This window comes from Psammomys obesus, unplaced genomic scaffold, assembly GCF_907164565.1.
Source record: "Psammomys obesus unplaced genomic scaffold, mPsaObe1.curated_primary_1811, whole genome shotgun sequence".
NCBI lineage: Eukaryota > Metazoa > Chordata > Mammalia > Rodentia > Muridae > Psammomys > Psammomys obesus.
Window position 1 is genome coordinate 24,498,590 of NW_026596109.1, and position 27,772 is coordinate 24,526,361.

The 27,772-nt window shown below is 42.6% G+C and overlaps 1 protein-coding gene across 1 annotated transcript in view; it reads left to right on the forward strand.

Moving 5' to 3' along the window:
• The first annotated feature begins 15,198 nt into the window (after positions 1–15,198).
• Positions 15,199–27,772, forward strand: part of Actr2 (actin related protein 2) — a 42,352-nt gene continuing 29,778 nt past the window's right edge. Inside the window, exons 1-2 of the mRNA XM_055628971.1 lie at positions 15,199–15,308; positions 27,179–27,289. Of these exons, the coding sequence (XP_055484946.1) occupies positions 15,261–15,308; positions 27,179–27,289 (159 nt within the window). The 5' untranslated portion in view covers positions 15,199–15,260. The remainder of the gene's footprint in view (positions 15,309–27,178; positions 27,290–27,772) is intronic.

The window sequence follows — 27,772 nt, forward strand, 5'->3', positions numbered from 1 at the left end:
GCCCATTTCAACAACTACCCACTTACAAAAGCATCTTCCCAAGAGCTAAGAAACCAGGCGAGAAGCTACAGTACTTGGGTGTAGCAAGGAAATATGAGAAGATGCCTTGAAGAAGGCAGGGAGACAATTTTACCTTCTCTGTTGTCCAATCCTGAATTCTTGGGAACTACAGAGAACTGGGAACCTGCCCAAATTAAACACAATGAGGTATATGCAAGCGGCAATGAGGTGTGTGCAGACCCAAATGCCAGGTCGCTACTTATGATGGAGCCTCCCAGTAACAGATGAGGCCTCAGCCTCAAGCTCAATTCCTGCTCCTGGTCCAGACCAGCAGAATCAGGTCTGCTCACACAGCAGAAATTATATACATTTCATTTTTAAAGTGGTTTTTTTTTTTTTTTTTTATCATGAGCAATTGTCACAGCTTCAAGACTTCGACCAATGGAATGTGCTGATTTAGGCCTTTTAAAAATTTATTAATTTTGCCAGGTGTTGTGGAACACACCTTTAATTCCAACACATGGGAGGCAGAGGCAGGTGGATCTCTGTGAGTTCAAGGCCAGCCTAGTCTACAGAATCCTAGGACAACTAGGGCTACACAGAGAAACCCTGTCTCATAAAAACCAAAATAAAATTAAAATTTGTAGCATTGAATTTAATGTGTTTAGCTTGCATGTCTGAGTACCATGTGAATGCCAGGTACCTGAGGAGGTCAAAAGAGGCATAGGATCCTTTGGAATTTGAGCAGCCTGTGGGTGCTGGGAATTGAACCTGAATCCTCTGCAAGAACAAATGCTAAACCATTTCCTCAGCCCTTTAGAGCTCACTCCTGTTAGTCCCTGAGGGCACAAGTACTCCAATTCTATGTGTCCTGTTTTGTTTTGTGGTGTTTTTTTAAATCTTAAATCCGAAGTTGCATGCCGTTCTGAGCTACCTGTTGTGCATGCTGGGAACCAAACTTAGGACTTTGGAAGAGCAGTACATACTCTTAGCTGCTGAACCATCTTTGCTTTTCTGAGAACGATCTCACTGTGGAGCCCTGACTATGTAGACCAGGTCGGCCTCAAACTCAGAGATCTGTCTGCCTGCCTCTGCCTCCTGAGGTGCCATCACACGTGGTATCCATGTGTTCTCTTTCATAATGCGTTCTAGAAATCAGAACTCATGAGGGAAACTTCTTTAAAGAATTGTTGTTATTGTTGTTGTTATTATTATTATTATTGCTTTTCTAGACAGGGTTTCTCCTGTAGCCCTGGCTGTCCTGAAACTTGCTCTATAGACCCGGCTGGCTTCAGGCTTACAGAGATCCACCTGCCTTTGCCTCTTTTTATTTTAATTTTTAAGATTTTATTTTAAGATTAAGATGTTCTGCCTGCATGTGTGCCTCCACACCAGAAGAGGGCACCAGATCTCATTACAGATGTCTATGAGCCACCATGTGGTTTCTGGGAATATGAACTCAGGACCTCTGGAAGAGTGGCCAGTGTTCTCAACCTCTGAGCCATCTCTCCAGCCCACAAACCTCTGCCTCTTGAGTGCTGGGATTAAAAGTGTACACCACCACTGCCTGGCTAAAAGTTATTATTTTTATTTAATGTGTAAGTGTGTGTGAATGTATGTGCCTCATATGTGTGAATGAATGTGTACCATATGTGTGCAGGTGCCCTCAGAGGCCAGAAGAGTCTTTGAGACAGGGTCTCACTCCTGATCCTGGCCTTGAACTCACTATGTAGAATAGGCAGGACTTTAGCTCACAGAGATCCACTTGTGTCTGCCTCCCAAGAGTTGGGATTAAAGCCTTGTAGCACCACACCAAGCCTAATTCCTCCTCCTCCTCCTCCTCCTCCTCCTCCTCCTCCTCCTCTCCCTCCTCCTCCTATTATTATTATTATTATTATTATTATTATTATTGTTGTTGTTGTTGTCTTTTGAGACAAGGATTCTGTGTGTAACTTCTTATTTTTTAAACTGATTTATTTATGTATTTTTTTAACGTAGGAGTGCTCTGTCTGCATGTACACCTATATACCAGAAGAGGGTATCAGGTACCTTTATTGATGGTCATGAGTTACCATGTAGTTGCTGGAAATTGGACTCAGAACCTCTGGAAGAGCAGCCAGTGTTCTTAACCACTAAACCATCTCACTAGCCCACCTAATTCTTAATATTGTTGGTGCCAAGCAAGTACCCTACCACTGAACAATATGCCCCACCCCTAATACTTAAAAATCTTTCTCTCTCTCTCTAGCTAGCTATTGTTTTTTGAGACAGGGTTCCAGGCTGTCCTAGAACTTGCTCTGTAGATCAGAGCTATCCTTGAACTCTGCTGGCCTCTGCCTCTGCCTCCCAAGTGCTGAGATCAAAGGCTCATGTCACTACTGCCTGGCTTTAATTTTGTTGTTTTGTTGGGGTGTTTGTTTGTTTGTTTGTTTGTTTGTTTGTTTGAGACAGGGTTTCTTTGTGTAGCTTCGCTGTCCTGGAGCTCACTCTGTAAACCAGGTTGGTCTTGAACCCACAGAGATCCACCTGTCTTGCCTCCCAAAGTCTGGGACTACAGGTGTGTGCCACCATCACCCAGCAATTCTTTTTTTAAGTGAAATTCAGATACTAGTCTATAGGCACTTGTATAGCCCAGGATGACCTTGAATTTGAAACCCTTTATCTTAGCCTCAGAGAAATGGAATTTATAGGCCTGTGTCTCCATGCCTGGCAATGTTTTAATTTTTTTTTAATGTATTCGTGTTTTACCTACATGTATGGATGTGCCACTGTGTACCTGGTGCCTGCAAAAGCCAGAAAAGGGCATTGGATCCCCTGAGACTGGAGTTAAGGATGATGGTGAGCTGCCATGTGGGTACTGGGACTTGAATTGGGTCCTTTGAAAAAAATAACAAGTAGCCATCTCTCTAGAATTTTGATAACACTCTTGGTTGGATTGAAAGTGTGGACATTCTTGTCTAATGTTAAGCAACTTAGCAATAACTAGGAGGTAGTAGCTCTCCAGAGCTGACGCATAGGCCAGCACCTGAATTTATGAGCTGTTGCTGTTTGTTTCCTAGCACCCAGCCATCAAGCTTCTGTGGAAACGCATGCTACAGAATTCCTGAGAGGGACCTCTTTCTATCCTGAATTCTTAGGGTTGTTTGCTTAGTAATAAGCAACTCTCTTTGGCTTCCATGAATAGTCCAGTGGTGGGCATGTAGACAAAGCCTAGGTTTTTATTTGGCTACTAAGAGTTGCCAGGTAAATCTACAGCCCAGTTCAGAGCGGGCATTTTTGTATGGCCTAGATCCAGATGTGCCTAAAATTCATTTCTCTAGACGTTCAGTTATGGGAGTGAATCAGATCCTTTCTTTTGTTGAAAGGATTGACTCCCCATCCCCAAAAGGAGTCATTCTTTTTTCCTCTGGCAGAAGGGACATTACTCTCCATTGCCATGCACAAGAGGCTTCATACCAAAACCTGTGATGGCCTCCAGGCCCCTAGGTCCCTATTCACAAATACTTGTTCCACACTCATAGCTACCACCCTGGTCCCCTAGGCCTCCTCACCCTCTCCTCTACCCTAAATGCCCTCCAGCTCACAGGCTCATGTTCTAACTCTTCTCTGTTGCTGCCCTCTGCTCTCCTGCTATTGCCCCATTTCTTTCTGTCTTCACTGTCCTCTCCTGCTCTTCCAGCCCTTACCATATTCAATTTTTCTCTCATCTCTGGACTCTGCCAGATGCCTCTGGATATTTTCTCTCCCTTATCCATAATAAAAATCTTTCTCCCTCCCATGTCCCCACCAGGCATGGTGGATATAGCACATGCCTAGGCAGAGGCAGGCAGGTCTCTGAGTTGAAGCCAGCCAGGGTTACATAGAGAAACTCTGTCCCCAAAAACTAAACCAGCCACCAGTGATGGCACATGCCTTTAATTCCAGCACTTGGGACACAGAGGCAGGAGGATCTTTGTGAGTTCGAGGCCAGCCTGGTGTACAGAGTGAGTTCCAGGACAGCCAGAGTTGTTACACAGAGAAACCCTGTCTCGAAAAAACAAACAACAAACAACAAACAACAATAAGGGCTAGAGAGCTGGCTCAGTGGTTAAGAGCACTTGGCTGCTCTTCCAGAGGTCCTAAGTTCAATTTCCAGCAACCACATGGTGGCTCATAACCATCTATATTGAGATCTGATGTCTTTGTCTAGCATGTAGCTGTACATGAAGATAGAGCATTCATACAAATAAAATAAATAAATTTATAAAACAACAACAACAAAACAAACAAACAAACAAACAAACAAAAAACCCCAAACCGTTATGGGTTCAGTTGGACACCAGACTCACACTGATGGAAGTTTATTGAATGCTGAACAAAAACTGACTAGTCAGGGCCACAATCTAGACCGGGGAGCCAGACTATGATGCTGGTCTGTTTCTAAGGCAGGTTTTTTAGGCAAAAAACCATAACCAGGTAATAACCAGGTAATCAGGTGTAGGAAGCAAGAGGGGGCAGCATTACATCATTTTGACTAGCTAAACATAATCTATTTTGTTCCAAATGTATTATATCTAGGAAGCTAGACAAAGGACTTTAAGCTGATTGGCTGGGATTTAGGATTCTGGGTTTAAGGAACATAGCAGAATGTTTTGGTCTTAACTCCAGCAGAAAATGCATTTATCATCTATTGTTTTATTCTGAACAGCAAGGGCTGAACTATTGAATATCCTGGTCTCAGCCATGTATGCCTAAGAACTTGAACTTAATTTCAATTTATGATCAAAATGGAGACTTGGAGGCAAGATGGCTTCTGATATGCTAAAGGCTACAGCAGGTGTTAACAGAGGAGCCATAGTTATGGTAAAAACTAAAGTAGGTCTCAACAGAGGGGCTACTGAATTTAAGCAGATTACAGCAAAATCAAACAGAACCTTCCCCCTCCAGGAGCAGCCATTTCAGTGATTTCTCTACTATGTCCCCTCACACACAGATGCTGCTAGCCTGGAACTCCTAAGAGAAACAACTATCCTCTGAACACCACTTTCTGGGATTAAAGATGTGTGCTACTATGTTAGTTAATTTTATGTCAGTTTGACATAAACTCAAGTCATTTGGAAAGAAAGACTCTCAACTGAGAAAATGCCTCCATGAGATTTGCCTGGGGCAACTCTAAAGTGCATTTACTTGGTGATTGATGTGGGAGGACAAGCTCACTGGGGAGTGTGGTCCTGATGGTTCAGAAAAGCAGGATGAGAACATCATGGAGAACAAGCCAGTAAACATCATACCTTCATGGCTTCTGCTTCAGCTTCTGCCTCCAGGCTCCTGCCAGGACTCCCCCCCCCCCCCCCCCCCCCCCCCCCGTGATGGAGTGTGACCTGAGAGTTGTAAGCTGAAATAAACCCCTTCCTCCCCATGTTGTGATGGTTTGGGTCATGGCGCTTTATCCAAGCAATAGAAATCCTAAGACAGTCACCATTCCTGGCCTTCTTGTGGCTTTTTATTATCTAGCACACATCCATTTTTTTCTTTCCATGGTAAGAGCACCCTGATTTCTTTCTTTCTTACTGATTCCTTATGTGAATCCAGGAAGTTGTCCTGACCAGGGCCATGAAGGAATGAAAAACTAAACTAAAATAAAAACAGTAACATGGAGCAGCTGGAATCTTGTACTCCCTGCTCTCCAGTGGAGAAGCCTCAGCAACTGAAAGCTCAGCACATTTATTATATAGCATTGAGCAGGGAGGCAGAGTTATTGCATGCAACTCAACAAGGATGCAGGGCTTGTGGTGTACAGCTGAATCAAAGCTACAGGGTTAGCTAATCTTGGTAAGAGCAGTCTCGGTAGAATGGCAGTCTTCAGGCTGTAAATATATGAGGAATGAAAGCTATGGTGAACATTTTCTCCACACATTATCAACATTCCCATATGGACCAGAAGAAGGCTTTGCCTTCAGTGATGGTTTGAATAAGAATGGCCCCTGTAGGCTCATATATTTGAATGCTTAGTCACCAGGGAGGGGGAACTCTTGATAGGATTAGAAGGATTGGAGAAAGTGTGTCACTGGGGATGGGCTTTAAGATTTCAAAAGCCCATGCTAGGCCTAGTTCTTTTTTTCTCTTCCTGCTGCCTATGGATCAGGATGTAGCTTCCCCAGGCACCATGTCTGCCTGCATGCCACGATGTTCTCCACCATGATGGTAATAGACTAAACCTCTGGAACTGTAAGCCAGCTCCCAACTAAATGCTTTCTTTCATAAGAGTTGCCTTGGTCATAGTATCTTTTCATAGCAACAGAAAAGACTAGGATACCATCCCTCTGAGCCTCACTCTGAGAAGAAAGCTTTTCCATTTCCTCATGGGTCTCAGGCAATGGTTCTTGGCATGGCTCTCTATCATCAACAACATATACTCAGGTTTCAGGAACTCAGGGCTTCCTCCACTTCCCTTTTTCCCTCCCTCATTTCTTCTCTTCCTCCTTCCCTTCCTCCATCTGTCCTTCCTCCTATACAGGGCTTTACTATAAAGCCCCAAGTAGCCTGGGACCACTATGTAGACCAGGTAAGCTTGTAACTCAGAGATCCTCCTGCTTCTGCCTCTTGAATGCTGAGATTAAAGGCATGAACCATTTTTTTTTTTTGGGGGGGGAGTCTGAAAAAAAAAAAAAACCCAAGCAGTCACAAGGGTCAAGCAAAGCAAGATCTTTATTTGAATTAGGCAGCAAAAAACTGACCAGCCTGAACAGCACAGATTCAGGAACTGACTCTTTAAATGTTCATCTTAGGATTTAAGCAGATGACAAAATCTTATTGTATTCAGATCACTACTGGATGATCAGGGCCACAGAACAGACCCCGGAGCTGAACTGTGACCCTGAAGAAAAATTGTACAGCATTTTTAAAGGATGGAACCCCAAAGTGAGGGGAAACAGGGTGGGCTGTAGCACTGTCCAATCATATTTTGATAGAAGGGGTTGAGTAAGCGTTGAGGACTGGGCCTTATCTGGGTCAGCTGTTTCAGGGTCCTTGATTCAGCTTTTGTAGTCAGGTCCCCTCCTGGACTCCTGGCCCAGAATTCAGAATGATAAGGGAACAAGCTGCATAGAGTCAATTTATGTCACGACAAGCAATACATTTATGACTTGGTTTAGATAATCAGCAACTTCCCTCTTTACTTCTTTTACTGGTTACCAAACAAACATGAAATGCTTGAAGAAGCAGGATGGGACTTGGTTCCGGGGCCTGGGAATATGAACTCAGTTTTGACCTTATCAGGAAGATGGAGGTTGTTCCTGAGATGGCTGGACTCTGGTAACTCTCTCCTAACAGCCATCACTGACTTCTTGCTAGTGATTCTCCCTGGTTTTAGGCCCCTGAGCTGTATGTGCCTTCTTTTTATCAGCAGTTAATCGTGTCGCTAGGACCAGCCAAGTATCTGAACCACAATACCCTGACCACACTGACTGGTTTAGAGACAGTTATCTGGCCTAATTCTATCATTCATGCATTCATTTAATTAACTTATTTGAGAAACCATCTGTAACTGAACCTGTGGAATTAAGTCATTTTCCTGCATGAGCCTCCAGAATAGGTGTTGTGATTTGAATGAGATATTCCCCCCACAAATCTCAGGAATTTGAATATTTAGTCCCAAGGTGGTGGGTATATTGGGTATTCTTTAGGAGGTGTGGCCTTGCTGAGCAGGTGTGTCACTAGGGCCCAGCTTTGAGGTTTCCAAACTACACTAGTATACCAGCTTTCAGTTTTTAGTTCAAGATGCGAGCTGTAAGCTCCTGTGGCAGCTGCCTGCAGCCTGCTACCATCTATCACCATTGTGGACCATTATCCCTCTGAAACCTTAAGCCCCAAGTAAGATCTTCATTCTATAAGTTGCCTTGGCTATGGTGTTTTATCACAGCAATAGAAAAGCAACTAATACAGTAGGTTGGACTGTCAGTGTGGTGAGAACAGGAGACAGGATCTGGCTGGGCTGTTGGGGGAGTGCTGGGAAAGGAGTAGTTCTGCCCCCTTGTGCTTGATAATCAGCTCTGTCTTGGCCAGAAGCCTAGAATGTTCTTGTTTCTATAAGAAGTTGTGCCCCAGTCACAGGTCAGAAATTCCAAAAATGTTTAAATGCACTGGTTTGTTTTCTGGTTTCCTGTTTTTATCAGGAAATTAATGAGCACAGCTGCCTGGAAGGTCTGTGTGGTCAGATCTTCATTATCCCTTGAAGCTTCCAAACTCGATGAAGACACTGGGATGGAGAGGCACATGAATACCTCCTGGTGGGTCAATTAGACTGACCAGGTCACCCACCAGACCTCTGCCCAGGAAGTCCCTCAAGATAATAAAACCCTTAGATAAAAACCATCTTTTAATGAAAGCTCTGCCCACCCCATCCATACAGTAAATGAATAAAAATGTAATAAATTTAAATTCCAACTCGATAGTGGAGGAATGAATAATGTTTTCCCTCAGTGAAAGGGGAACCCCAGACATGTTAATCATAGGATATACCATCTCAGGTAGGCAGGAGGGACACAGCCCAAAATCTAATGTGAAATTGATAATTGTAGTTAAAAAGAGTTAATGCTATACTTGCCAAAAGTCTGGTTTAAGTGTTTTCCCTGAAACAGGCACTTAGAACCTTCTTTTGCTAAAAAGTCCTCACCTGGGCCCTGTCTTAGTTATTGTTCTATTGCTGTGAAAAGACACCATGACCAAGGCAACTCTTATGAAAGAAAGCTTTTAACTGGAGGCAAAGAGAGAGTAAGCTTTGGCCTGGCATGGGCTTTTGAAACCTCAAAGCTTACCCCCACTGACATGCTTTTTTCAGTAAAGTCACACCTCCTAATCTTTCCTAAACAGTCCACCAATTTAGAAACAAACATTCAAATTTTCATTCAAACCACTACAAACACCAAATGCACAGAGGCTTAAGTTATTTAGATAAAATGGGATAGTATTTGCATATAGCTTACTCATATCCTCCCATGTAGGTTGTGTGTGTATAGTGTGACAAGGTTTCTAGCCTAGGCAGGTCTTGGGCTTCTTATGTAGAGGAGAATGACTTTGAATTTCTGGTCCTCCTGTCTCCACCCCCAAGGAATGGGATTATAGTTGTGTACCGTCATATTCAGTTTATGTAAGCTGAGGGAGGCTGTAGGCATGGCTCAGCGGTTAAGCGCTTGTACTGGTCTTGCAGAGGACCAGAGTTTGCTTCTCAGCACCCATGATGGATGACTCACAACTCTTCCCTGCCTTCTTCTGGACTCCAAGGGCACATGCACTCACACTTGCACTCACCTACATATGTAATTAGAAATAAAGTAGGCTTCAAATATAAAATGATCAAGTTGATAGCTGAGGACATGACTCAGTAGTAGAGACTTGCCTATCTCGATTGCCCAGCAATGCAGAAAGTAGTAATGTAAACTACAGAAGTTGTGCTATAACAGACCAGAAGGTGGTCAGAGCACTTAAGACAATGTCATTGTTCACTCAGGTACTGAAGGCACATGTGGAGACAGTCATCTCCACATGCTGAACACACAGGAATATGCTTTTACTGTCAGGTGTTTTAGTAACAGCCCAAATTAGGTAGCACCATCTGACTAAATTGAAATGTTGCTTTACAGATTTTCAACCTTCCTAATGCTGTGACCCTTTAATACAGTTTCTCATGTTGTGGTGACCCCCAGCCATAAAATTATTTTTGTTGCTATTTCATAACTGTAAGTTTGTTGCTGTTATGAATCATGATGTAAATATTTTTGGAGGTTTGCCAAAGGGGTCGAGACCTACAAGTTGAGAACCACTGCTTTAGAGAAAGTGCAGTAACTGCTACTTTCTCTTGTTTCTACCTGATCTTTAGGAGAGTGCAGGGAGATGGTTCACAGCGTCACCAGGAGTCATAGGTGGCAATCTCCACCCAACCTGTATGACCCATTGTCTTACTTTTCCTGTTGAGGTGATAAAATATTGTGACAGGGGCTGGAGGGATGGCTTAGAAGTTAAGAGCACTGGCTGTTCTTCGGGAGGTCATGAGTTCAATTCCTAGCAACCACATGGTGGCTCACAACCATTTATAATGAGATCTGGTGCCCTCTTCCAGCCTGCAGGCATACATGCAGGCAGAACACTGTATACATAATGAATAAATTTAAAAAAATAATGTGACAACTGCAACTTAAGAGAGAGAGTGCACGTTGGCTCTTAGCATATGGTGGGGCTGCTGCATTCGAATTCCGGAAACAGAGGAAAGTGAATGCTGGCACTCCCTCTTTATTTTTTCTCCTCAAAAACGTTTAGGTGTGTTTATTTTTTTAAAAACTTTTTAATGATTCTTTGTGAGTTTCACATCAATCACCCCAATCTCACTCATCTCCCCACTCCTTTGTATCAGCCCTCTGCCCTTGCAACCCCCCCCCCCCCAAATAAACAAAACAAAGCATAGAAAATAATTCATTCTGGAAGCTGTACCATGTTCCTGTGTGCCACAGTATACCCTTTTGTCCATACAGCTTACTTGCAAATGTTCATTGCAATGAGTCATTGGTCTGGTTTGTGGCCTCTGGCTTCTGGTACACCAGCAATACTGGATCCTCACTGGGACTCCTGTCAGGTAGTTTGTTGTTGCCTTGTGTCATGGAGATTCTGCAGCTTTGGATCTACAGGACCATCCTTGCCACATGTTCCAGCAGTTCATGGATGGGGTACATGTTGGGGTGGGTCGGGTCAAAGCCCTAGATCTGGGCCTGGGTGGGAGCTGAGCTGGTCAGCCCACCAGCTTTCCTGATCTCACAGCACCAGAGCAAGCTCTCCAGCACTGCTCCAGTAGCTCACCCAATGCTGCAGCCAAGGGGCAGGGGCAGCACTCTAGCTCAATGGCACCCTTGCCACCCTCCCTGCAGCTAGTGAGGGGCAGGATCAGCCTCTTGCTTTCTTGACCTGGGCCAGCTCTCCCAACTGCTGCAAGTGGTGAGGGGCAGAAAAAGCTCTCCTAACTGCCACAGGTGGTGAGGAGTGAAACAGAAGGCATTACCCCCGTGCTCCATGCCACCTAACAGCAGAAGTATTCCCTCTTTTTAAACAGTCTACAACCCTAGAATAGGAAATGGTGCCACCTTCCCTTAGGTACTACTTTTAGGAAGGCTTTTCCCATCTCAATGAACATAACCAAGACAATTCTCACAGGCACCCAGTGGTTCACCTGCTAATCCCTCACAGGCATGCCTGAAGGCATGTCTCCTAGGTGATTGTAATATAATCAAATTCACAATCAATAATCACCATCACTCCTATAATACATATAAAAAGTCTACAAGAGGGCCGCTAGAGAGAAAGCTTAGCAATTACTAACAGAGTACTTACTGTTCTATTAGAGGAGCAGAGTTCAGATTCCAGCAGCCAAATCAGGTGGCTTAAAAATGCCTGTAACTCCTGCTCCAAGGGATCTAGTGCCCTCTCTGGCCTCCGTGCATACCTGCTTTAACATACTTTCAAGAGACACATAGTTACATAAATACACTAAAACAAATCTTTTTTAAAGATTTATTTATTTATACATAAGAGCATTCTATTTGCACATATGACTGCATGACAGAAAAGAGCATCAGATTCCATTATAGATGGTTGTGAGCCACCATGTGGTTGCTGGGAATTGAACTCAGGACCTCTGGAAGAACAGACAGGGCTCTTAACCACGGAGCCATCTCTCCAGCCTAAAATAAATCTTAAAAAGAAAGAAAAAAGGCCACAAGAGAGGCCTGGTGCGGTGGCTTATGCTTCCAATTCTCACACTTACGAGTATGAGGCAGGAGCATGGCTGAGACTTTAGCCTGTGCTGCATAGCAAGGGCCAGCCTGGAATATGAGTGAGAGTTGTCAAAGAAAAAGAAAGGAAGGAAGGAAAAAAGAAAGGAAGGAGAGGAGGAGGGAGGGAGGGAGGGAGGAAGGGAAGAAAGGAAGGAGGGAAGAAAGGAAGGAAAGAAAGAGGGAGGAGGACATCTAGGGAACAGTAGATAGAAGAGCTAGACCTTAGTCCTCTCTCATGGCAGAGCAGGCCTGAACCCAGTCTTATCAACCCACACTCACTTTTAGTTGTTTGTTAGACTTCAAGGCCTGAAGCAGCTTGTGAAAAAGCTGTTCTGCATGCTGTTGAGGGGAAGCTTGGCTACGGAAAGTCTCATGTTAATACTTCATTAGAGATTTAAATTTATCTCTGTCCCCATGGGCCTTGTTTGTTCTCTCTTCCTCCTGCCTCCACCTCCCAAGTGTTGGGACATCTGAATGGTTTTATGGCTGGGGATGGAACCCAGAGCTTGCTGCATGGCAAGCAAGCATTTCATTTAGCTCATTTGTTCTCAACAGCAAATTATCTTTAATGTTCAGATTCTAATCACAAAGTTAAGAGCCATAGCATATTGCATTTAGGCTAAAAGATATCAAACTGTGAATGTAATCAGATTGTATGCAGTCTTACTTTAGCAATTGGAATGATTCTTGGATTTGAACATTGCTCTTGTTCTGCTCATGATTAGAAGCTTATATTTTAATAGTGGATACTGTTGTCAAGCACACCTTTCCCCCTTTAATCGTATGAAAAAAATTCAAATTTACTTAATTTAAAAACAATTTAGGGAACAAAATATTGACTGAAAAGCTCTCTACTAAAGTCAAACTCTAAGGACAATAAGCATTATATTTGGTGAAATATATCCTATAGACATGCTTTATCACTTATCTGTTACACTGGATGCTTACTTTTATACATTATATGAGTAATACATATTTCATTGTAGCAGTGGCATCAGAAATAATTTTTTTTCACTTACAAGATGTATTTATTTATTATAATAATGCAGCATTCTACCTTCATGTGTGCCTGTGCACCAGATATCACTATAGATGGAAATAAATCACCATGTGGTTGGTGGGAGTTGAACTCAGGACCTTTGGAAGAACAACCAGTATTCTTAACCTCTGAGCCATCTCTCCAGCCCCAGTTAATAAAATTTATACAACAAGAGAGTCACTGTGTATACCATATTTTTGAATCAGTAAGCCTCAGGGACAATAGTATATACATGTTAGGTGAGTCCAAGGGCTTGAACGCAGGTCGTCTAGCAGGCACCTTTAGGTGCTGAGCCATCTTGCTAGCTCAATGATAAAATACTAAACTTGTAAACAGTAGGCATCAACAATGAGTACTTGAGTTTAAGTAGTAACATATGTAACAAAGCTGAATTTGAAAACTTTTGCCAGTAAGATTAGGTAGGGTATCTTCCATATTTTACCTAGAAGCTTAAGGGAGCGGTAGGCCTAAAATTTAATTAAATAAAACACATTATCATCTTGCAATTTATATTGTGTAAGATGATGGAACCTTGACAGGAGGAAATTAAAACAGCAAAAGCTTCACGAATGCTTATTTAGTACTGAGTATCACCACCTGCTTGTCTGTGTGCATAATCATCAGAGAGCTGTAACAAGCCGGGTCTTAGAACATGGGCAATCACAAAGGAGACACGTAATGATTACAAATAAAAAGAACCACATGCTCAGGAGTGCTCATTTAATACTAAATAGCTACCACTGAGCTGATGCTTGCTCTCTGCATAGAATCCTCACGACCACCTGAGCATTTAGAGGCTTTTATTCCCATGTACAAAGTCCTGCAAACATCACAAAACATTTAACTGTCCAGAACAGAATCAAAAGTTGTGCAGGACATGATGGTGCATGCCTTTAATCCCAGGACTGGGGAGACAGAGGCAGGCAATTGGAGGACAGTGTGCTCTGCACATTGAGCTGCAGGTCAGCCAAGTGTGAGACTGAAACAGGAACAACACACCTTGCAAGTTAAGGTTTCTGTTTGCAGTAAGATAGTTAAGAATATGTTCTTGTTGGTCCTGTGTTAAGTCCTTGCAAGTTAAGTTTCTACACCAAGCTTGGGATTCACATGACGCATATCCTTACCCTTGTTTCTTCCCTTTCATTGTATCTAACAATGTGTAACAGCCAGTTCTCTGGACTCTGAGAACAACTTATCTCTCCTATAAAAGGAATTTCAAGAGAATGGCAGGGGCTGTTCTCTCAAACCCTGAGTTAGCGTGAGGCAGCTGGCCGACCAGTCCCTGTGCACCCCAAAATAAACCTTGCTCTTATCGGACAAAATGGATTCTCAGGTTTAACACAAGATTAGACAGTGAGACCCTGTCTCAGAAAACAAAACAAAATTAAAGTTAATGAATGTATTGTGTGTGTCCAAGACAGGATTTCTTTGTGTAGCCTTGGCTGTCCCATCAGTAGTTTAGGCTGGCTTGGAATTTACAGAGATTCGCCTCCTTTTACTTGTGTGCTGGGATTAAAGACGAGTGTACCACTGCCCTGGTAAATGAAAGTCCTTTTTTTTCTTTCTCTTTCTTTCTTTCTTTTTCTTTCTTTCTTTCTTTTCCTTCCTTCCTCTTTTTCTTTCTCTCTTCCTTCCTTTTCTCCTTTCTTCCTTTTGTCTCTCTTTCTTTCTTTGTCAGGGTCTTGCTTTATAGCTCTGGCTGGTCTGGAAACTCGCAATGAAGACCAGGTAGTTAGTTCTGCCTGCTTTTGCCTCGAGTGCTGGGATGAAAAGTCACCACCCCCGGCCTGGAGTTGTCTGATTTAGCACTTATCCTTGTTTCTAAGAGACGTTACGGAGGATCTCAAATTTGAGGCCAGCGAGTCGTAACAATATAGCGAGTTCCTGTTTGAGACTAGAAAAGAGGGAAGTGGTGAATGAGAGAGAAACGAAAGCATCCCGCCGGGCTCCTGGGGCTGCAACTGGAGACATGGAATAAAGAGGAGGTTTGAAACAGGTGTAGGTGTATCTAAGGCCTAGGAGCAATGACACATCAAGCCTCGGCACCTCCAGGTGGCTTTCGGTCTTCGCTTCCGGCTGCCCCACTCCTCCCCACTGCCATACAACCGCACACCCGCCGGCCTTCACCTGCGGGCCACTACTACAGCGGTGCCGGCCGCGCCCTAGGTCCGGAGACACCTGGGACAGAGGCACCTCCCCGCACCCCTTGCGTAGCGCCGGATGCAGAGAGGGCGTGTCCACGGTGGCTAAATCTCATTGGCCTTCTCGGCTGCCAATCGCAGTTCGCCTTTTCCTCTGCGCCCTCCCGCTTGGCTCTGCTGCCGGGCGGGGACTTCCGGCTTGGGAGGAGCGACGGTCCGAGGGCGGGGCCGTGTGGAGGAGGAAGCAGGCCAGGCCGGGCGGCGGCTCTCCAGGGCGAAACCATGGACAGCCAGGGCAGGAAGGTGGTGGTGTGCGACAACGGCACTGGGGTAAGACCCCGCGGGCCGGCCGCGTGTGTGTGAGGGGTGCGCGCGGACCCTCGGCTGAGGGGCTGGGCTGCGGGGGCTCGGACAGGCGCGCGGGAGGGCTCTCGGGGGATGCGGGCAGGCGCGCGGGAGGGCGCTCGGGGGCGCGGGCCGGCGCCGAGTCGGTGGCCCGGAGCTAGGTTGCCCGGAGTGCACCCGAATGCGGCGAAACCTGTCCCCACGCGCCCCCGACCATCCGCCCGCGCCCCGCGTCCCGAAAACCGTGGCCCGGTGTGGGTCTAGGTAGGCAAGAGGCCCCGTTCCTGGGTGGCGAGGAGGTCTCCATTTCCGAGCCTCGCCCGTGTCCATCCAGGACCCAGCGGCCTTCCTCTTCCTGTGTAGCTGAAGATGCCGAGTGCGAGGCAGGAAACGGGTTCCGCAGAGAAAAGGGGAAGTGCTGTCAGGCCCTGGGCCGCGGCCCCAGCTCTCGGCTTCGCGTCTGCTTCAGGAGAGTGTGTGGGCTGTCAGTGTTGCCTGTGGTTTTGAGAGAGGGGGATGGTCGGCGGCTCCTGGTTCACCTTTTGCTTTGCATGCATAGACCTTCTCTGTGGGAAGACTGAGGAGACCTAGGACCTCTCCTGTTGTTACTTCTAATGGGAAGTAGGTCAGTTCTGGTTCCTCCTCTCTGTCTCTTTATTCTGTTTAAGTGCAGGATACAGATGTTGGTCTTGAAGATCCTAAAATTTTCAAAATCAGACTAAAGTGCTGATTTAGAAACTCTTTGCAAGTGGTTTCTATCCCCATTCAAAATGTGTTAGGGGCATTAAAGTCCCAGTTTTGAAGATGAAAATGTTTCTTTAGAGTGAATTCTTTAGTGATACCTAGCTATGCGAGTGCTGCAACATTTGTGACTTTTCTCATCACTGCCACAAAAATGACACACAAATTAAAATAGATTTTCCTTGAACTACCTCTTTGGAGCCTGATTGTTGAGGGGGGGGAAGCAGCTGATATTCACTGCCATTCTACTGCCCTTGAATGAATTTATTACGAATTTTGACAATTATTGTGCCGGCTTCATTTAAGCTAAGTTAAAGCTGGACTAGAATAGGATAAGTGTCAATACAAAGGGACATCCATGCTACTGTGTAGTAACATGCCAAAGATTTAGTAACTTCAAGTTCTTTTGTTTGAGCGTTTGTTTGTTTGTTCCTCTGTGTGGCCTTGGCTGTCCTGGGGTCACTTTGTAGACCAGGCTGGCCTCGAACTCACAGAGATCCACCTACCTCTGCCTCCCCGAGTGCTGGGATTACAGGCGTGCACCACCATGTTTATTTAAACAACAACAATAAAACCACTACCTTACTACCAAAGAAATGTGTCAGCAGTTAAGATCACTTGTGCTCTTGACTTAAGTTTGATTCCTAGCATCAGTGTGGCAGTTCAAAACCATCTGTAGCTCTAGTTCCAGGGTGTCCAATGCCCTCTTCTGGCCTTTGTGGGTACTAGGCACACCCATGATACACATACAAACATGCCAGTAAAATACAAATCACCTAAAATAGCAGTAAGTCGTAAAAAGGACTGAAGTGGTGGCATACTCCTTTTAGGCCAGCACTTGAGAGGCAGACACATGGCTACATGGTGAGACTTTTTTTTTTTTTTTTTAATTCTATTTCTTAGGATAAAAAGATTAGTCACTATGGTGTAAATGAAAGGAGCTAATTCAAACAAAAAGTTTTGTATTTGGTATTCTTGTAGTTGCTTATAAATGTTATCCACCTTTTCTGTAGCCATGGTTGGCTTGTGAATGAAATAGTTCATTCATTCATTCATACACACACACACGCACATATATATTCATAGATAGCTATGACTTATATCACAGGAATATTGTGATGTTTCTAAAAAATTTTGAGACTAATAGCTATTTTGTTTCTTAACTACTTACTGTTCTGGAGTCATCTTGGTTTTATTTGGGTACTTAAAGTTATAATGATGTTTTTACAATTAAATATTTAAAAAGACATAAAGATTGGATTTTTTTTTTTTTTTTTTTTAATAATGGAAAAGGGGTTAGAGAGATGAGTCAGTGGTTAAGTACCGGACCTTGAATCCCCAGAACCCATATGAAGCTTGGACTGCAACACCAGTGCTTCCCCCACAAGGTAGGACACAGACAAAGCTTTTGAGCTAGCTGGCACTGTGTGTATGCAGAAGTGGACAGGAAAAGAGACACCATGTCTCAAACAGGGTGAAAGGTGAGGATCACCACTTGATATTGGCCTCTCGTTTCTATATGTATACCATAGCATGCATTCACCTACCCTTTCACCCATGAGCCTTCACACCCATACACTCACACACTCATGGAACTCATTTCCTAGAGTGCTTGTCTGATGTTTGAGAAACCAGGGTGACTATCTGCAGCAGTAAACAACCAAATGTGCTATATACCTGTAATTCTTGCACATGGGAGCTAGATGCAGAAGTATCTTAAATCGCTAGTCAATAGTGGTTTCATTTACCTTTTGTATACTAGATTTTAAAATGTGGGCTATTTGAGAAGTTTTTTAGGTATGATGCTGGGGATAAAATCCAAGGATTTGGACATGGGAAGTAAATGTACTTTCTGAGGTGTATCCCCAGCACTGAGAAGTTAAATTAAAAAAAAAAAAAGCTTTGTTATATTTTTATGTGTATAGGTATTTTGCCTGCATGTATGTATGTGCGCCATCTGTATGCCTGGTGCCTGTGAGGGTTCAGTCTCTGGTAACTGACTTATAGATGGTTGTAAGGCACCATGCGGGTACTGGGATTGGCAAGAGCAAGTGCTTTTAACCACATCTCTCCAGCCCCAAGAAGTCAAGTTATTTTTTTGTTTTTTTTTTTTTTTAAGATTATGTACACCTTCACACCAGAAGAGGGCACCAGATTTCATTATAGATGGATGTGAGCCACCATGTGGTTGCTGGGGATTGAACCCAGGACCTCTGAAAGAGCAAACAGTGCTCTTAACCTCTGAGCCATCTCTCCAGCCCCAAAGTTAAGTTTTTAATTCTGACATTCTCATAATTGGATACTGGAAGTATAGGTATGTCCTTTTTATCACCTAGATGTTACATTTGCACTATTTTCCCATTACCCACCCCTAGACCCTTGTTTGAGCAGCCCAGAGAAAGAAACCTGCTTTTTAGAATAGGGCTTCTGGGGGCTGGAGAGATGGCTCAGTGGTTAAGAGCACTGTCTGCCCTTCCAAAGGGCATGAGTTCAATTCCCAGCAACCACATGGTGGCTCACAACCATCTATAATGTGAACTGATTCCCTCTTCTGGCAGGTGTAAATGCAGATAGAACACTCATATACATAAAATAAATAAATCTTAAAAAAAAAATTATAAAAAAATAGAATAGGGCTTCTGAAAGTAGCCATTTGGGCAAAAGTCTGGATACCTCTTAGCTGGGAATTTTGATTCCTTTCAAATTGGTTTTATCAAACATCAATAAGACCCTGACATGAACTCAGTGGCTGGTTCTTTGATCACCTCCCCCTGAGGGGGGAGCAGCCTTACTAGGCCACAGAGGAAGACAGTGCAGCCAGTCCTGATGAGACCTGATATGCTAGGGTCAGATGGAAGGGGAGGAGAACCTCCCCTGTCAGTGGACTGGGGGAGGGTCATAGGAGGAGATGAGGGAGGGAGTGAAGGTGGGATTGGGAGGGGATGAAGAAAGGGGCTATAGCTGGGATACAAAGTGAACAAACTGGAATCAATAAAAAATAAATTAAAAAAAATCAATATGAACTCACCAGCAGTGACTTCATTCACCAACAAAATGTAGCTTTCCCAATGTTAAACATAGATATTTATAATGCTAAAAGAACGTTTCACTTAAAATTCACAATTATAGTTGATTGTAGTCTATTTTATCATCCTTCTGCCAGCTTATATGTTAAATTTAGTAGTATTTTAAGTAAAAACAAAACAAGAACTTCAGTTTCATCTTGTGAAAGGCATAGGTCTAATAGAATAACCATTGGCCTCAAATAATGGTCAATGAAGTTGAAATACAAGTACCACCAATTATTAAGGGAAAGGATACAAAGCAAATGAGCTCAAATGGGAGCTTAAAGATCTCAGTGAGTGTGATGGAGCATGTCTGTAATTCCAGTGCTTGGGGCCGGAGGCAGAAGGATCAGCAATTTGAGACTGGCTTGGGCCATGTGAGGCCTTGTCTCAAAAGACAAGAAAATCCTGCTTGGTGCTACTTCCAGCACTTGAGACTAAGGCAGGAGAATCACCACATTCAAGAGTAGCCTGGTCTACATCGGGACATCCTGTCTCCAGAGGCCCAGGGATGATTACACAAGAGGTGGTGGAGAGCATGTTAGAGCCCAAAGCTGTGGGTGAGCACAAAGAAACAGTGCTGCTGTACTCTTAGGACCGCAGTGTTTGTGACAGCAAGCACATAATCAAGTTCCAGCCTGGAGTGGAGTTGGGCAAGAAGCTCCATCCTAGCCAAAGGGCTCTTGGGAATTCTTTTTTGTTTGTTTAAATTTTTTATTTTATTTATTTATTTTTTATTTTTATTAATTACACTTTATTCACTTTGTATCCCCCCCATAAGCCCCTCCCACCCCCTTCTTCACGCATGCCCCTCCCCAAGTCCACTGGTAGGGGAGGTCCTCCTTCCTTCTGATCTTAGTCTATCAGATCTCATCAGGAGTGGCTGCATTGTCATATTCTGTAGCCTGGTAAGGCTGCTCCCCCCTCAAGGGGAGGTGATCAAAGAGCAGGGCAATCAGATTATGTCAGAGGCAGTCCCTCTTTCCATTACTATGTAACCCACTTGGACACTAAACTGCCATAGGCTACATCTGTGCAGGGGTTCTAGGTTATCTCCATGCCTGGTACTTGGTTGGAGTATGAGTCTCTGGGAAGACCCCTGGGTTCAAATTTCTGGTTCTGTTGCTCTCTTTGTGGAGTTCTTGTCCTCTCCAGATCTTGCTATTGGGAATTTTTAACTGCTGGGAGTTGGAGGAGAGAGACAGGCACAGAGAGACAGAGAGAGCATTTCCTCTACTAATGTAGCCCCTGATAAGTCTGCATACCACACTCCTGTGGAAAGCTGCATTCCCCAGAAATTTTGGCCATACTGGCCTTGATGGGAAAAAAAGACATTTGAGTGGGAAGGGAAGGGGATGGATCCCCAGATCCCCAGAGTTGGGGCAGGAGGGTGAATATGATCAAAACATATTGTACAAAACTCTCAAAAAACTAATACAAATATTTTAAAAATAAAACGAAAGTCTTTGGATCTTTATTTAAGGAAAAAGTTGCCATGATATCAAATGTAGACAGGTCTTTTGTTCCTTTTTGCCTTAAGGAACATTGTACCTCTTAGCATTTGATGACTCAGTAGGAAGTAGAGTGCCTGCTCAAACCACAGTGCTACAAGGAAGAAACTATATATGGTAAAAATCTGTTTCTTGAACACAGCCTGATGCACACAGTAAGAAAACTAAACCACCAGTCTGAAAATGATTGATGTGCAGGAGGAATTTCAATAATTAAAATGATACCAAAAGGGTAGCTAGAAAAGAAAATTTTTTTGTATATCGTTATATCATGACTCTTAATTTTTTTTTTTTTTGCAACAATTAGCTTGCCTGTTAATTTTATGTTGTTGAATTGGAATATTGTAATATTGGATCCTACTGCATTCAGATTTGAAGTAAGGTAAGATAGTATCGTTTTTACTGTTCTCGTGGGATGTGTGGTAGCTTGCAGAAATGCTGGCATTGGACTCTCGTAAGACATTGTCTGCTTTCACCAAGCTGCTGCTCAGGCAGACTAAGAGTGAGTGCACATAGCAGAGGACAACCTTGAACTTGTGATCTTCATATCTCCACCTCTCTGTGCTAGCAGGCTTGGTTTATGGATGTTGGGGAATGACCCCAAGGCCTAGTGCATGATAGGCAGACATTCTACCACCTGAGCTACATTCCCAACCCCAGGAATAGTGTATTAAGTATTTACTTCTTTTTTCTATTTATAGTAGCTTTAATTTGAAAAGTCTAGTCCCTGTCCCTCCTCCGTTTGGTAAAGCAGTGATAGCAGTTTATAATTGTTTGCTCCTGCAGTTTCAATGATCTCTTTTTTTGTCTACTTGGAAAACTTTTTTCCATTTAAAATATGCTCAAGAACTGACCAGCAGGTGAAGCTTCTTGTCACCAAGCCTGACAACCAGAGTTTGATTCATGAGACCCATGTAGTGGAGGGGGACAATATGCCAGGAAACTAAAGTGTGTGTGCGTGCAAACAGTTTTTTTAAATGTAATTTAAACTTTAAAAAAATATTTAAAAATTATTTTAGCTGGATGTGGTGATGCACGCCTGTGATCCCAGCACTTAAGAGGCAGAAGCAGGTGGATCTCTTGTTAGAGGCCAGTCCAGTCTACTAAGCGAGTTCAAGATGGCCAAGGCTACACAGAGAAACTCTGTCTTGAAAAAAACAAAAATTATATATATGGGTGTCTGCTGCTTGCCTGGTAACCATGGAGGCCAAAAGAAGCATTAGAGCCCCTGGGACTGGAGTTACAGACAGTTGTGATCTGCCATGTAGGTGCTGGGAATTGAACCCAGCTCTTCTGGAAAAGGAGTCAGTGCTCTTAATTCCAGCCCCTCAAAAGAATTTTAAGATAGGGAGTATCCATCTGCACAGTTGTAATTAAAAGACATTGGTGTGACCCTTTACTTTGCTGTTATGTATATGAGTAACAGGTAGACCTGTCAACCTTAGCTACGCCTCCTTGCACTAGGGTCTACTTTATCCCTTAGCAAGGCCCCCTCCCCTCTTCAATTCTGATTTCTCATGTCACAGATTTATTCCTTTACATTTGTTACACAGAAAATGTTAAACGCTTGTAGAGTAGCCTTTCCTTCATATTCTGTGGTTTTTTTGTTGGTTTTGTTTTGCTTTTTTGGTAGTGCTGTGATTTTCCGCCCACTGCCCTGTGCAAGCACTGTACCACTTAGCTAACCTGCTTGTAATTTTCTTTGAGACTATTTATATCCATATAAGTGGGTGTTTCATCCTGATAAATGGGTACTTTTGACTTGCCTGATGTCTGTACCTGTTAATTTCTGTTTTTTTGTTTTTTGTTTTGTTTTGTTTTATGTTTTGATTAGCCTATGTTGGCCTTGAACTAAGATTTTGCTCTTCAGAAGTACTGGCTCTATAGGCCTGCTCCTCTTTGTCTGGCCTTTTTTAAGGTTAAACATAAGAAATTTTTTTTTATTCAAATAGTATTTTAGCTTTGTATATTCAGAATGTATGTGGAAGTTAAGACAGTAGTCTGGATGATAGATTTTATACTAAAATTGGCATATGGTGGGGATATGGTGAGAATATTTCCTCTGTATTTTGGTATTATTTCAACTCAGTTACTTGGTAAGCTGGGTTTTGACTTAAACAAAGAAATGTTATGATTTTGGGAAAAAAAGTATGAAAGATTTATATATTTGTTTTGATTTGGGTTTTGATAGCCTGGGTTGGCCTTGAACCTGCAAGTTTTGTTTCAGACATTTTTCATAATTACATTTAAATTATAATTTTAGCATAGTTTTAAAGACAGAATTTGCTGGGTGTGGTGTAATCCCAGCACTCAGGGAGACAGATCTATTTTTCTTTCGCCCTTCTTCCTACCTACCTACCTACCTACCTACCTACCTACCTACCTTCCTTCCTTCCTTCCTTCCTTCCTTCCTTTCTTCCTTTCTTCCTTTCTTTTCCTCTCTCTTTCTTTCTCTCTCTTTTCTTTCTTTTTCTTCTTGATTATTTATAGTGTTCTGCCTGTATGTGTGCTTGCCCACCAGAAGAGGGCACCAGATCTCACTATAGATAGTTATGAGCTACCATGTGGTTGCTGAGAATTGAACTCAGGACCTTTGGAAGAACAGTGTTCTTAACCTCTGAGCCGTCTCTCCAGCCCCCATCTTTCCAGCCCCCAATTTTTATTTTTTTCAAAGATAAAAATTGAACTAAACTATCAAAATGATATAGCTATACTACTATGAGTATTCACCCAAAAGACAGTAAGTCAACATCCCACAGATAATTATTTATTTCTACTCTGTTCATAACAGCCAGCAAATGAATTAATAAAATGTACTGTATAGTCACAGTAGAATTTCAGACATAAAGAATGAAAGAGCACTAGTTGCTCTTCCAGAAGTTATGGTTCAATTCCCAGCAACCATATGGTGGCTTATAACCATTTATAATGCGATCTGGTGCCCTCTTCTGGCATGCAGGTCTACATGTAGATAGAATATTGTATACATAATAAATAAATAAAACTTTAAAAGAGAAAGAAGAATGAAATTAGGTCATTTGCAGGAAAATGGATACAACTAGAGAATATATTAAGTGAAAAGGTCTTTCAAAAGATAAATATCATGCTTTCATTTGTGGATCACAGATTTTCTTATAGATATACAAAATCATTTTTTTACATGTCATGAAAGTAGAAGTGAAACTCTGATCCAAGAAAGGGCACTAGCTGGAGGAAGGGAAAAGGGGAGGATATGGAAGGGGGTGTGGTTAAAATACATGGTATACTTATATGATAGTGTTTTGTGAACCCACTATTGTATGCATTGAATAATATAATATTTTCTGTTTATGTTTAGGATTTCTTTGGTTCGCTTGATGAAGAGTCTCATGGTGTAGCACAGACTGCCCTTGGACTTGTAAACAGTCCTCTTACCTCAGCAGCCTGACTTTCTGTCTACCTTTATATTATTACTGTGTGTATCACTTCCGAGTACTGTCTTCATTTAGTCCTTCTAAAAGTATATGGTCCCTCATGCCATGAAATAGACTTTTTCTGTAGGGAATTGACTCACTCCATTCCCCTGTATATGTCTATCGTTTTCTTTTTAAACAAATGTATATATACCTACTTGTAGCTGTTCATAAGGTAGCATAATATCTGTGTATGACCTTGGTTGATTACCTAACTCAGTGCCGTCATAGTAGTTTATGATTTTGAGACAAGGTCTCGTGTAAGTCCGGGCTGGCCTCAAACTCTGTATGTTATGTTTGGCCAGTTAAGGCTGACCTTGAACTCCTAGCCTCCTCCTGTCACCTCCAAAGTGTAGGGATTATGGGAGTATAGCATCATGCATAGTCTAATGCAATGTAAATGTTATATAAATGGTGTTTAGGGAAGAATGATAATGAAAGGTATTTTCAGATATGATTTAAATATTTTTTTCCTCATTTATTTGTGAATAGGTGGGCATGCACGTGCTACAGCATATGTACAGAGGCAAAAGGCAGATTTGTGGGAGTTGATTCTTCCCTAGTGTGAGTCCTGAAGATTGAATTCAGGTTGTCAGGTTGGACAAGAAGTGCCTTTACCCCCTAAGACATTCGCCCTGCTTCAGATATTTTGATCCACTATTAATTGAATCCATGGATAAGGAACCCATTTCAAAATAATTACAATCTCATGCTTGTAAATGAACAATTCTTTTAAATCAGTTATTTAATATGCACTTCTTATATGTCAAACTCTGTTGTAGGCATTCACAAAATCCTTGTAATTTAGCATGCATTAGATGAAGACCTTATTAATGTTGAGATTTTTACTTTTTTTTTTTTTTTTTTTTTTTTACCCTGAGACAGGGTTTCTCTGTGTAACCTTGGCTGTCTTGGACTCACTTTGTAGACCAGGCTGGTCTTGAACTCACAGCAAACCGCCTGCCTCTGCCTCCCTGAGTGCTGGGGCTAAAGGCATGTGCCGCCACCACCTGGCTAATCTTTTCTTTCTTGACACAGCATCTTCCCGTGTATTAGTTCTTTTTCTGGTTATTAAATCAGTACCTCATCAAAGTAAGTTAGAAGGGCTTATTTTGGCTCATAGTTCAGAATATAATTCTGCCCATTGTATCAGGGAATGTGTGATGGCAGGATCCGTTCCTTTTTATGGCAGAGGTTACTTACCCACATTTTGGTGAACCAGGAAGTAGAGAGAGAGAGATGTAGCCAAAAACAAGACTGAGCTCTAAGACCTGCCTGCACTTCCTCTGACTAGGCCTCTACCTATTAAAGTGTACACATCTACCTCAAAACAGCTCTGTCAGCTGGGGACCAAGCATTCAGCCACATGAGCCTATAGAGGTATTCCATCCTCAGACCGTAACATCCTCCTATACTAAAGTTAGTATTAACGGGCCCTGCCTGGCCTGGAGGTTGCTATGTTTACCAGGGTGCCCTTGAACTTGGAGTAGTTCCTCTGTCTCTGCTTCCTGAGTGCTTAGATTACAGGCGCGCACAGCCATACCTTGGTGAAATGTCTGTTCTTGAAAAATATATTGAGGATAGGACTGTGGTTCAGGGATAGAGCATTTGCTTAACATATATAAAGCCCTGTATCTTAAAAAAGAAAAGAGATTCCTTGTCAAGCATGATGGCACATGCCTGTAATCACAGCATATGAAGCACCACACCCATCTTTCCATTTATGGTTACTAAATCTCCTCGAATGCAAAGTTTCTAACATGTAAAATGAAATGACTATTAGAATTCCTGCTGTACTCCTTAGAGAAGGTCCCTATTTGGTTATGAAACTGTTACCTGATATTACTAAATATATGTACCTAATATTAAAATAAAAATAGCTAAAATGACCATTTTACATGTGAAACTGCACATGATGCTCTAGTCCAGATATGTTTATTTTTTCCTTTTTTCCATTTTGGGTAAATGAGGTTGCTTAAGCGAACAACCATATAAAGGCCTTGTTTTGAATCTGAGCTTTTATCTGTTTATTTTCTATTATTTCTCTTTTTAAAAAGTGCTTAAAATTTGTTGGGTGAATGTGTCTGCTTCCAAATACTGCCTGAATGAGCCCTGTGTGCTAAAGCTCTTTTCAGCATAAGGCTCTCACATGAACCACTCAGCTCCCTACTCGAGCAGCTTTCCCACTGGGGACACTGAGGTGCTAAGGAAGCAGCTCTTCTGAAACTAAATATGAACTCTGTTGCATAGTTTTATGTCAACTTGACACAAGCAGCCATTTGAGAAGAGGGAACCTCAATTAAGAAAAGTGCCTCTATAACAGGTGGATGAGGCTAGCCTGGTCTACAAAGTGAGTCCAGGACAGCCAAGGCTACACAGAGAAACCCTGTCTCAAAAGACCAAAAAAAAAAAAAAAAAAAGAAAGAAAGAAAGAAAAAAATGCCTCTTTGAGATCAGGTTGTAGGCAAGGCTTTAGGGCATTTTCTTAATGGTAGAGGGTGCAGTCCGTTGTAGGTGGTGTCATCCTTGGGTTGGTGGTCCTGGGTTGTATAAGAAAGGCCGTGCAAGCCGCTAGCAAGCCAGTAAGCAGCACTCCTCCATGGCCTCTACACCAGCTCCTGTTTCCAGGATCCAGTCCTGTTTCAGTTTCTGTCCTGACTTCCTTCAGTGATGAATATGATGTGGAAGTGGAAGCCAAACATACACTTTTCTTCCCAAGTTGCTTTGCATGGTATTTTATTGCAGCAATAGATATCCTAACTAATACAAGCTCCGAAAGTACTTGGTACCTGGGAGAACTTAAAGAGATGATACTATGTATAGAAAGGGTAACTACTTCAAAATGGGGTTTTCTGATACTGTTTTTTGTTGTTTGGTTTTTCAAGACAGGGCTTCTCTGTGTAACAGCTCTGGCTGTCCTGGAACTCAATCTGTAGAACAGGCTAGCCTCAAACTCACAAAGGTCTCCCTGTCTCTGTCTCCTGAGTGCTGGGATTAAAGGCATGTGCTACCTGGCTCTGATACTGTTTTTGAATAACTGTAGTAAATGCTTGGTTACTAACCCACTTTTTACTGTTTCCTTTCAGTTTGTGAAGTGTGGATATGCAGGTTCTAACTTTCCGGAACACATCTTCCCAGCTTTGGTTGGAAGACCTATTATCAGATCAACCACCAAAGTGGGAAACATTGAAATCAAGGTAATGTTAATTCATTGTTAAATAACCATGAGGATGTGTGAGGTGATCTTTGAATTAAGTAATATAAAGAACAGTGTCAGGAAAAGCAAAGGGGAGAACTGAACTCGTAATTTTAACATATAGCAACACCTTAACAAAGGCAAAAAAAAGATCCCTAAAGTTAATTTTATCTTGTTTATGTGTAGCATGGTACCATTATATGGAGTATAAAGCATAAGTTTTCAAAATTAGGTACAAAATCGATACATATTAGTGCCTTAAAGTCTTTTTGCATAGTTTAATTTGAAAAAGAAATCAGTCCGGGTGGTGATGGCACATGCCTTTAATCAGGGGGCAGAGGTAGATGGATCTCTGAGTTCCAGGTCAGCCTGATTTACAGAGTGAGTTCCAGGACAGCCAGGGATTCACAGAAAAACCTTGTCTCAAAAAAACAAAAGAAGGAAGGAAGGAAGGAAGGAAGGAAGGAAGGAAGGAAGGAAGGAA